Consider the following 12,223-nt stretch of genomic DNA (forward strand, 5'->3'; position numbering starts at 1 on the left):
TAGTGTAATTAGTAGATTGTTGCTAATAAAGATTTAACATTATAGCATTTGTCTTTGATTTCAGACATCAGTTTTTCTAATAGATGCTTAAAAATAGATTAATTTTGATATATTATTACCTTCTAAATTCTTAATATTTTTTTATAGTTGTGCTTATGCCTCTGTCATAGAGTGAGGTTCTGTTAGTTGTGTAATAAAAGGTTTCAAGGTGAATGTGCAATTATTTGGAAAGCAATATGTTTTTGTTCAGATTTTTGGTTCTACTGCTTTCAAAAGAAATTGAGAAGTATTGATATATATTGTGGAGAATCTTGACTAAAGTACTGGTGCAGAGCTCCTCAGATTCTTTCCAGTTTTCTATTTTATATTTCAAAACTGTAAATACAAAATGTACTGATCCTTTGCTCTGAATTGCAGGCATTATGACATCCTTGAGCACCGTGTGCCTTCTGGACTTGTAGCCGATTACCAGAACTTGTTGTCTCAATGTGAAGAGCTTTACAGGACATTTTTAGATGTGAGGAACAGCATATCAAGCAGTGGTTCAGATTCAGAAATAGAAAATGTCTCTATGGTGGAAGGACTAAAATTGTATGAGAAAATGGAACATTTAAAACAAAAGCTGAAACTAATTGAGAACCCTCTGCTGAGGTACTCAGTGGGTTTGTGTAAGGAGGAGGGTCATATGGGAAGCTACACTTGGATGTTCTTTACTCAGGAAAGAAGTGATGGCTTTGTTGCTCTTCTTTCAGGTATGTGTTTGGTTACCAAAAATACAGTGGTCTCCAAGCTAAAGGACTGAGACCAACAGGTACCAAGATCACTCATGTTGTGTCCTCAACCATGATGTCAGGTCTGCTGCAGTCACTGATAAGGGACAAACTTTGCCCTGAATCTTGTGGTGAAGAACTAGAAATACAGGTACAGTAACAGGAGTTACCTGTCTGCTAATACTTTTTTGTCTTCAAGAAACAATGTGCAAGAATACATTAATTTATCTTGTGCAAGATACTACATTTGCACAGTGTTATTTTTTGTCAGTTCAAAAAAAGCACAGTAATCTAAATATTAAGGTAAGACTGGATGATACGAATAATTGATTTTAATTCACTTGTCTGCTGAGTAGTCAATACCAACAGTTTCTTTCTGTGTATAGGAAATAATGAGGTAGACTTTCTGTAATAATTCTACAATGAAACATATTAAGGTTTATATTTATATAACCTATATTTATAATACTTATATTTAGTTTTGATATACCTGTATCTTTTGAAGCTACTGATAATGATCTAGAGTTTGAAGAATAAAAATGTAATTCTGTTGCTTCAGCTCTGTGTAGGAGATACATTTAGAGCAGTTATGTTTAGTTCTAGTGAATTCACACAGGACTTGTCATTTCAGCTGTTAAGAACAGTCTGGATCCCTTGGGCCCAAATAAAATTGCTTCCTGCATTCTGATCAAGTTTATTAATTACAGATGGCCAAAATGGAGCCACAAGGAAGATCCTAGATTATCTTTTGGCCTATAAATCAGATTTTCTGACTTGGCAATTGAAAAATGTTCTCACTATGCTTACCTTGGAATTTGCTGTGAAGCAATAAATATGCGATTTTTCTGTACTATTTGTTATCCTTCCATACAGAATCCCCCAGTAATATTTGTGAAGAATATCACCCTGCACTCTCTGGGGAGATAAAGGAACAAGTGGACCCCATATTTGCCTCTGTAATACCTAAACTCTATTTTTAGATGACTTGCACCAGGAGTGAAGAGTTATGGCAGCATTCAGACCAGCTCAGATCTATTTTCTGAGTTGTTCGTGTTTATTTTCTTTTCTTTCTGTAATCTCTTTCTTCAGTATTTCAAGGCATGTCACTTAAGGCACAATTCAAATGTTGGCCTGGAACCAAGGCAGTATTGAGGTTTGCTTTACTCTTGCATATGCTCTTCCATCTGTGTCTCTGGCCTCCTTTTCTTTTGGGGAAATGGACATGACACAAGCCTCAAAGGAATGTTTCAAGGCTTCATGTGTCCAGAGAGTGATATGATTCCTGAATTCAAAGTGGAAATTGTGTATTGCTGGCATTGTTAAAAAGGGTTTATTTTAAACAAAATAAATATTTTAAACATTTAATTGGAAGTCAAGATTTAAGGGCATAAATGCATCATTTTTTTTAGCATTGTTCAGGAGCTGACTATATTGTTTGTCTTTTACAGTTTCACAATGATCCACTGGCAGCTGTAAATGCTTGTTATGAAGGAGACACAGTCATCATCTGTCCTGGTCATTATGTTGTAGATGGTGTCTTCTGCATTGCTGATTCAGTTGAACTAGAAGGTAGGTTTTCTAGCATAAAGGTCCTTAAACCAAAGTAAACTGAATGTCTTAAACTAACTGCATAAGGATTTACTTTCTGCAGAGTTTGGCTGGAACATTTTTTTTTTCCTTCACAGTGTTCCTATTTCTGCTTGTAGAGCCATGTCTCATGCACAATGGAGTAAATTGTTGCATTAGTCACAGTTACTTTGCAAATAAACTGCAAATTTTGCTAATTAACAGCAAATTCATATTTTCCTCCTATTTGTATTAATTAATCCTGTTTATGAACATAATAGGGAGCATTAAACAGAAACATGAGAGACTTTGTTTTTGTTTGTTTTTTGTTTGTTTTTTTTAATCTAGGAAGCACAAAAGTAATTCTGAGAGGCTTCAGTTTTTAGAGGCAATAACTTAAAAATACTTGAGAGATGTCATTGTTTTTTGCATGTCTTAATCTGCTTTAGAGGTATGCTCTGAGACTCACTGCCAGTGTAGCACTGGTGAATACAGAGGGAAGGAGCCAAAGGCTCTTAGTACTTCGTTTATTGGCACTTGCTGCATGTCAGCAATGTGTGGGAGGTCTGCCAAGGTGAATCGGTTTTATGTGAAGCATATGGGCAGAGGAAGGAGCTGTTGACTTAACATGTATTTATTCTGTAGAAACAGACACAGCATATGTGACTCCATTTTTCTTGCAAAACATTTGTTTGAAATACTTCTGCTTTGTCTAGGATATGTTTCTATCTCTTCCTTACAATTCTTGGTTTCTCAATGTAGTTCCTCTGCTTTAGGCATGCACACTCTGTTGCAGTGTAATAGTCATATAATTGGGGCTTGTGCAGCAGTTCAGATACTCACTTAATTTCTCTTGTATAGGTTTGATTTATATAGATATGCATGCTGATAGGCAATGCAAATGCAGGCTAAAGACCCTCAGTAAAGTGCTTTATTTATCTGCAAGAATGATGTTGTTCTAAAATTGTATCAAGTGGCATTTACTTTCTAGCTTTGACGAAACAGTAATACAAATTGTGCAAAGGATGAGCTGCTCTGTTTTAAGGAGCAAGGCATATAAATGAGTGTCTTTAATATGAACCACCTTCTTAATAATGAGTAAGTGTTGGAGTATTTAATCTTCTTATATGGAGTCTCGTTAAAGAAGTTTCTATAGCAGTAGTAGCAGCTAAGAATGTTTGAAGTAGGAGCATCAAGAAAAATTTTCTTGGCACTAATCTGAGCAGCTGGCCATTTTGGTGGCTTCCTTGGGATGAAGGGGTGACTCCTCAAAAATGTAATATCACTTTTCTTAGTGGAGTTTTTTTGTTTTTTTCCCAGCCACCGTGCAAGTCAGTACTAAGTTTGGAAGTATGATAATTAGAAAGTCAGGGATAAAGAAAAACTTAAAAGGACTAAATAAGGTAAAAACAGTAGCAGCTGCAGGAAGTCATGTTAAGGATAACTTTAACAGTTGACAAAAATGTGTAGCAAAGGCACCTAAGAACTTCTCTTCTGCTTGTATAGTAGCTGATCAAGGTGGATGGGAACCTGTAGCATCAGCACATCTAATATCTGTGATGAGTTGCCAGCTGCCAATTGCCTTTAGCTCCTATGGAGTCACTTAGCTTACAGGGAGGGCATGCGGCCATGGCTATGCTGTGTAGTCAACACCATTTGATAGTAGGTAACTCTTCTCTGTTCCTTGTCTTGTCACCAACTTCCTTCTTACTCCTAAAGCTGCTACTTTGGAGGTGAAGTGCACAACAAGCTAAAAGCATGGTAAGAAATAACTGCAGGTAGTCTGTAGGACAATTATTCCTAAAACTCTTGCCTTGGATAATAACCTCCTTCTGTAGTGATGTGAAGTTAAGCTAGATCTGCCACTTGCTGCCCTGTGGTGCTCTCTTTTTATGTACTGGAAGTAAACTGCTCCATGCCACCTTCTCTCCAGAGGTGACCATACATCAGTAGCAGTAGGAAAGGATTTCTGGATAGTATATTGTGTTGAAGTATCAATCACTTAACTTTGCATTAAACCTGCTGTCTTTCAAACTTTCTGCCAACTCTTGTTCAAAGGTTTTCTTTTTTTAACCTTTCTACTTGTACATTACAGTATTTATTTATGTGGTTGGTTAAAAGCTAGCATTTTGCTCAGGGACTTCTTATCTGAGTTGGTGTGTGCTTTCAGAAAATGGTAGGACTCGTGCTGCTTTAATAGACGTTGCATTATTGCTTTCCTTACCATGATTCTTGTCAGTGACAAGCAATAAAAGCTTTACATGCTCATAAATTTCCCTGTAAGTGGTTGAATGCTGACAACTGTGGATAGCTTTAGTAAATCAATGCTGGCATATGCTTGTGAAAGTTTCTTTTTAATCTGAATTAATCTGGAAGCCCAGGTAATACAGGAACATTATATTTAGACCCAAGTTTCATATAAATAGGTAAGTTGAGTGAATGTTACTGATAACACAAAGTCCTTTGCACTTGCTTCCTTGTATTGTGGTGGTTACTGCTTTTTCCCCTTGTGCTTTTTGGAATCTCTGCCTGCTCTAGTGAACTTCTGTACTTTGAAAGCAGAATGCAGGTGCCCATGTGTCCTTGGTTACTGCATCTCCCTGCCCGGTTGTATCTTTTGAGAGTGATAGCTTTGGCCTTGGCAAGTGGGAGCTCAGTGACCCTTTTGTTCAATTGCCTAAAATAATTTTGCATTTTATTGTCATTTAAGTATAGTAACTTTTGAGTTTGGCTTTCAGTGTCAGTACCTTGGTATAGATAAGATGCAAGGTCATTGGGTGGAAAATCCTGTTTAAGATATTAGACCTCAAATTTTAAACTTCTATATTTAATTTAAATGTCCATTATGTACTGAGCAACTGACTATTACCAGTTATTAATCAAACTTACATTTTCACCTCTGCTTTAAGGCTATGGTCTGCCAGATGATATAGTGATAGAAAAACGAGGGGAAGGAGACAACTTTGTTGACTGTACAGGAGCCAATGTCAGGATCTCCAGTTTGAAGTTAGTGCAACATGATGCTGTGGAGGGAATTTTAAGTAAGTACAAAAGTACCTTAAACTTTTTGTGAGTCTTTGATAGTTTACTGTTGGAATCAAAGCTGGGATCCAGTGTTAGAGCTTACTAGTTTTACTAAAATGTTGTAGAGATTAGCCCTACAGGCATAAATATCAAGGTGTCTTTTTTTTTTTCCCCCTAAACTTACAATGTGGCTGTCAAAATAACTTCTACTTTCTGTACTTTTAAGCTATTGTGGCTCTTGCATTTTATTCTATTCGGATAAGATCATTTGACTTAATAATTTTCTGCTGTTAAGGCAGCCTTACTGACTGCTGCATAGCCTATGCCAGGGTACATGGAAAGAGAAATCATTCCTCTTTCCACAAAAGAACCCCCATGGCAATATTCAGTTGTAGTTGAACCCAGCCAGCTCTTCACTGAGGAATGTCATGGGCCGCAGAAGTCCTAGAACTGTGCTGACAGCACATTCAAACTGAGACTCAAATAATTCTAAGTTGTACCCACTGAGTTTATTTGCTGTGGCCTTCTATCTTTGCAGAATGTGCTAATTAATACTTTGCTTCAACAGACATTTGGTTTCCAACATGGTAAAATGTTTACTAGCACCTCTATAAATGTTTTTAATATCTTATTAATTCAGAAGTCTCTTAGGTCTGTAATGAAATTAATAATTGCTGTCACTATTTAAAAAAAAATAAATCAAAAGCCTTCTAAGTCTAATCTCTGACTAGTGCTCCCTTGCAGCAGTGTTCCTGCTCACACTAGAAAAATAGCATGAGTTTAAACCCTGCGTGGGCAAATCAGTAAAATTAACCAGAAGGGGATAAAATGTAAATAGTAATTTTATCACACAGCAAAAATGTTACAATCCATCTATCTGTAGGAGGGGTTAACCTTTGCGTAACTGGTTCATTTAACAAAATTTGTTTTCTTTGTATGTAGATGTCCATTATGGGAAAACCACCCTGGAGAATTGTGTGTTACAGTGTGAAACTACAGGCATAACAGTCCGAATATCAGCTGAGCTAGTAATGAAAAATTCAGATCTTTATGGTGCTAAGGTACTAACAAATTCTTATCTCTAGCTTATTTTCTAAATTGAAAGAAAGGTTTCCACTTGGAAATAATAGTCAGTACTGGGATGACCTCTGTTGCTCTTGAGAGAACTTCTACAAATTCATTCTGGAGAGATATGTATTACTAAGTTTAAGAGACTGGTCCCAGGGGTCTTGTAGCCTCTAATAGTGTCCAGTGAAGTGTCTTATGCTGATTTGTCTGTGATGATATGAAAATGATATAGTAGTAACAAGGGACATCCATGAAATAACTGCTGCTGCTTTGCTGGACTCATTGTCTTACAATACTTTAAAAGTGATTTTCTGTTTTCTCTGCCCATAAATAATTTTCTCATTAAACCTTGCATGTGTTCTGTAAATGAAACGCCTTTTTTGCTCACCTTGTCCATTGGTTCCTACAGAAAGGTGGTAAACACAGAACTGAACTCTGATTTGAACATTTTGAAGAGCGATGGGTCTATGTGTGTTGAGGTGAATGACTAAAGAACAAGCAAGTACTGCAAGGCTGTGCAGTTCCTCTTTAGCAGAGATTTATGGACTGGTGGCAATAACAGGGGGCCTCAACCTTGGGTATAGCTGCTTAAGTTAGTTAATAAAGCTGTGAAGCTGGCGTAACGATAAAATTTTGCATTGTGCAAACTGGTTGTTAAGCACAAAGATCTACAAAGGAGTTGCCAAGTTAAATTGGAAATGTGCCCAAACTATTTGTGAGCTGCCACCAATTTTATCTTGTAGGGTGCTGGTGTGGAAATATATCCTGGCAGTACGTGCACCCTGTTAGGCAATGGCATACACCACTGCAAGGAGGGAATACTTATAAAGGTCAGTTCAAGGCAAATGGTATTTGTTTTTCAAAAGCTTATAGCTGCTAGAATAAATGCAAATAATTGGCATTTATGTTGGCTTATAAACTTGCTGCTTTATGGTATAACTCTTGTATGTCACATATGATGATGATCGTACTTGCCTGCCTTGGGTACGTCCACCAAAGCAGGATACTTGTTTTATTTCTTATCTGCCGGAAAGAAAATGCCTTTTGCAATGTCACTTGCATAGACAAATAATAAAATTCTAGTTGATACTTAGACCTAATTCTACCTAAAACTAGAATATTTTGCAACCTTTAGCTGGACATAACATGTTGGATTTCCATTTCTTTGCTGCAGAACTTCTTAGATGAACATTATGACATCCCCAAGATAACCATGGTTAATAATATGATCCATAATAATGAAGGATATGGTGTGGTCCTGGTTAGACCAACAGTGACCTCTGATCTAAAGGATGCTTCAGCAGAGAGAACAAAAGGTATTTTTCTCTTCCTAGAAGAAACTTCTAAAACTAGTAAATCTAGTATATGCAGATTTTTTGATTGCATAATTAATAATCAAATCTTTTAAATATTCTAATGATGTCTAGATTGACTTAGCTGAAATAAATCTCCACAACTCTCTGAACACTGGAATTTCCTAAAACCTGAATTTGCTGCCCTTGAATACTGTGAATGTCTGTGCTTGACGGTGTGTGTGCACTTTGATTGTGAAGTCCTTAGCAGCCTGATCTGTGCTCCTGTTAAGCAGAGCCTATAGGACTGAGGCCTCCTTGGGTCATACAGAAGCAGGAGTGCAACCAGCAAGAAAGGAGATGTGGCTTCTCTTACAGCTTTTCTGGTTCACGATAATTCTCTGCTTGTATTTTCTTTAGTGCATTATAGTTGAGACATGCTCCCAGCACAGAATTTGTTCTCTGTGGTAAATAGAATGACAGCTGTGTTTCTCATACTATGTCTTATTGAAGAACTGTCATTGAGTACAATGTGTAAACCCACTGTAACTTTGTCTAACATCACTTGGCAACTTGAAGTCATCTCAAGAAGAAACTTTTCTTAAGCATCTTAGACTGCATTTGGAATATGTGGCTGTCACTAAGTATCCAAAAAGTGAGTGAAAAGAGGTAAAAAGTGTGAAGCCTGAAGAAAATTTAATTCCAGGAGCTTCAAATTATTTGACTGTTTTGTGTGGTTGTTGACATTTTCTTGTTTCCTGACTTAGGGAATACACAGCCTGCCCAGTCAAGTGGTGGGACAGCCGGTGTTGAAGGCTTCAGGCAAGAAGACCTACCTGAATGTGTAACTGATGAGTTGGAGCTTTATGCGCATGGTGTGATTTGTGAACAAACTGATGGCAATTGCGAAATTGCAGATGAACTTGGGGCTATATCTGCAAAGAAGAGCCAGATGCACAAGAAAAGACTGAGTGAACTGGGAATCATGGAAGCTGATGACAACTTAATGTCACAGGAAATGTTTGTTCGTATTGTGGGCAATCAGTTTAAATGGAATGGGAAAGGAAGTTTTGGTACCTTTCTTTTCTGACCACCCTGACTCCTGATGGCATTGCAATGGGAGATTTGCAGAAGCTTTTATTTTCACTGCTGTTTTCCAAGGAGTTAACCTGTTCTATTAGCCTTTCATAATATTACTAAAATGTGACAGATATTTATTAATAGTATATGTATTGCATGTGGAAACTTTGCTTCCTTGCTGCAAGTATAGATAATATGGTAGAAAAATGGAAGTCTAATGTGGAGACTGTACATGTATTCTGCTAATCTATGTGTTGCTTCTTTGCTACCTCTGAATTTTTTTAGTATATTTATTTAACTTCTCATTGTAAAAAGAAAAACCTTCAAAGAAAGAAAAATACAGGTAGGGTTCATCATGAAAGAGTGGACAACAGATCTGCAGCAATTGGTGATACATCTTCTTCCATGTTTTTTTTTTAAAGTGTCATTAGGCTGCAGCTGACACCTATCCTCTAAGAGTCTGAAATACTTTTAAATTTTTGCATTAACCAGAAGCTAGTGAAATGCTCCTCCTTAGGAATGCAGTGATTTGCTGCCATGTTTCATGCCTGAATGAATTTCTAGAAAACTTAGCAGTTGGAAGAGTAACATCATTCAGTCTTCTATATATTTTTGTGCCCAGCTCTTGACTTTCAACAGCTACCAGTGCCTCTGCACCTTCTTCTTAGGCAGGACAGCATCTAAGCTCCATTAAGCTGAATAAAGAAGGGGAAAAAAATAGTCTTTCTGTCTATTAGTGCGATTCATACTATAGCTTTCAGTGCATTATTATGCACTGAATAATTCAGTGCATTATTGTAAAATTTTTAAAACTCCTTGCAACTTGTAGCACCTGAAGTTTTGGAAGTGAATGGGAAATGTTAAAAATTTTCACTGTGATATTATCAGCCCACAGCTGCGGAACATTGAGTAAAACAAAAGCACTTCATTGGCTCACTGTTACACTTTTTTAGATTTTACCTGAGGGAGAAATTGGAAGGACTGCCTGACTGAGGACTCTTCCTTCTCAGTGCCTTTCATTCTTAATTACAACTTGAGATGCCTTCTTCAAACTTCTGTACTGTCTTCAGGAGTTGTAGGTTAATTTTTGAACTGTTGCATGAAATGTAGGAAAATACTAACTCCTAAGTGTCTCAGGACATTTTATTAAACAGAATCAAATAGGATGGTAGCCTGGGAAAGTATGTTGCCAGTTGACTTTGTAGTAATTTCTGAAAGTAGCTTAGCAGGTGTATGCCTTAACTAGAAATGAATGCGTTGCCTAGAAGTGGATACAAATAGTCTGTTCCACAGACTTCTCACTCTAGCCATTCTTAAAATGACAGGACAATCAAAATTCACTACAGTACATGATTAGTTTTCGTGTGAGCAACTGATAGAAAGGACAAGAGAAAGTTGTCATTCACAAGCTTTTGTTTTCGTTATGCGAACCACAGAATTGATTGCAGCTTTTTTAGCCCACTGCTTCTGTTTTGTTCTACTCAGGTCACTGGACTTCAGGACAAACCTTTTGCATTTTCATTAACATAAGTGCCATTGCAATATCTCAACATGCACAGATCCATAAATGTTTGTTATTAGTGACTTTAAAAAAATACTTGAGTCAACTGAAAGCCTTTGCTAAGACTAGCAGTAGTTTAGTATCTCAAGCTATTCATCAGGTCACATGCCATGTTTTGTGCTTTGAATTTATGCTTTTATTTCAAAAGTGTGATCTTTATTAATAAATCTTTATTAAAGGTCTGGGTCAAAAAAATAGTTCTGTGGTTCCTTCATCTTTTCGAAAGTGTACTTCTGAGTGAGCTGCCTTCATGATGTGTAGGGAGCATTTATTTCTCTTGCACTTGGTTGCAAGACTGGCCTATCTCTTGAAAACCTCTTTTTTTCCTTTATTGAATTTCAACTTTAAATTTTTGAAGATATATAAAAAAAAGTAACTCTTTTGCTTTCAGTACCAGCACAGTTGTGCCTATTCCTGTGCCAGATGCCAATGAGGATTCTATTGTGCAGGTTGTCAGTAAGTCAAGGAGCAAGATGTGAGAAGATGAGGCTGCTACTCAAACTTCTAGCCATTTCCTTTGCGCAGGAATTGTATTATAAAATTGTGGTTACATTTGTGATGACGGTAAAGCCCCAAGGGATTAATCTTTGAATGGAGCCTTCTTCTCTCAGAATTTTCTTCTCCCTATCACTTCTGTCACTGATATACGTAACTTTCTTTATTTTGCAGCTTTAATTTCCCCTTGAAGACCAGAAGGAGAAATCTTTAAATAGAAAGGGAAAACTGTTAATTAACACACGGTTTGTACAGTCAACTCAGAGAGATGCATTTTGTTAGTGGATTATATGTTTTAAATTATATATTCAGTTTTTCATCTGTAAATATTATTCCTAAATTCTTTTTTCTTAAATTTTTAATTTTTTCTTAACTTTCTTAGTTTTTTTTCTTAAAAGTACTTGATATTATAGCAATGACTAATGATCTACTCTTCTCTGTGAATGTTCTCTGCTCCCCAAACGTGAAACTAATTCCAGAATCCTTTCTGTCAAAGGAAAGCTGTCAAATAAAAGCTGGTAAAAACATTTAGTCCCAAGAAATTTTTAAGCAGCTGCAAAATAACTTTCTCCCTGTGTATCTAGCCTGTCGTTCTTGGACTTCCTAGATTTTATGCTTATTAAATGTGCAACTAAGTTTTCCTTATGGCTTACCTAGCTGGTTCTGGGCTCATTTTATTGTTTGCCTGGCCTTTTCACTATTTATTCCTTTCTCAAAGCTTGCCAGCCTTGAGCTTTGTCTTTAACCTTTTCCCTGTCCCTTCAAGTCTTTACTGAGTAGATAAATTACTGCCATACAAATATTTCCAGGAGGAATAAGCCGCACACAGCATGTCTTGTCCTTGCTTATCATACCTGAACCCTGGACAATGATGCACAACGAATTGCATTCATCTCGCCTTGTGGACAGCAAATTAGGTGTATACTCCTTTTTTCTAAATCCCCTTTTCCCAGCGGATTCCTAGACAACACAGATATTCTGGTAATTAAGCATTGACATTTACATGCCTTAATCTAGATTAATAAAAATTACATATTCTAGGCAAAAGATTTAACAGCTGTAGCTGTAAGCCTAAAACATATGAAACAGCTTTTGAAGCAAATCAGTTAAGTTAGAGCTTCTAGTTTAAAACTCAGTAAATTATTAATTAGACAAAGAAAAATACTAACTGGCTATTTATTATCTCAACTTCAAACAATATTTCCAAAAATTTAGTTATTGTTTGATGAAAAAACACATGGGGACTGCTCAGGCTGGTTTCAGAAGTAATAGGCAGCAGTTGTACAGGAGGTTGTATTGCTGGTCTGAAAAATATACTTACAGTGGTAAATAAATGAACTTCTTTTTTTAATGCTAACAATCTTTCC

The 12,223-nt window shown here is 36.6% G+C and overlaps 1 protein-coding gene across 1 annotated transcript in view; it reads left to right on the forward strand.

Annotated features, from left to right (window-relative positions):
• The window catches only part of SHCBP1 (SHC SH2-domain binding protein 1), a 15,555-nt gene extending 6,745 nt beyond the window's left edge, over positions 1 to 8,810 (forward strand). Inside the window, exons 8-15 of the mRNA XM_009997485.1 lie at positions 418 to 651; positions 753 to 921; positions 2,219 to 2,339; positions 5,246 to 5,377; positions 6,303 to 6,421; positions 7,172 to 7,258; positions 7,603 to 7,744; positions 8,488 to 8,810. Coding sequence (XP_009995787.1) covers positions 418 to 651; positions 753 to 921; positions 2,219 to 2,339; positions 5,246 to 5,377; positions 6,303 to 6,421; positions 7,172 to 7,258; positions 7,603 to 7,744; positions 8,488 to 8,810 — 1,327 coding nt within the window. The remainder of the gene's footprint in view (positions 1 to 417; positions 652 to 752; positions 922 to 2,218; positions 2,340 to 5,245; positions 5,378 to 6,302; positions 6,422 to 7,171; positions 7,259 to 7,602; positions 7,745 to 8,487) is intronic.
• The last annotated feature ends 3,413 nt before the right edge of the window (positions 8,811 to 12,223 follow it).

This window comes from Chaetura pelagica, unplaced genomic scaffold (assembly GCF_000747805.2).
Source record: "Chaetura pelagica isolate M959 unplaced genomic scaffold, ChaPel_1.0 scaffold425, whole genome shotgun sequence".
In the NCBI taxonomy this organism is placed as follows: domain Eukaryota; kingdom Metazoa; phylum Chordata; class Aves; order Apodiformes; family Apodidae; genus Chaetura; species Chaetura pelagica.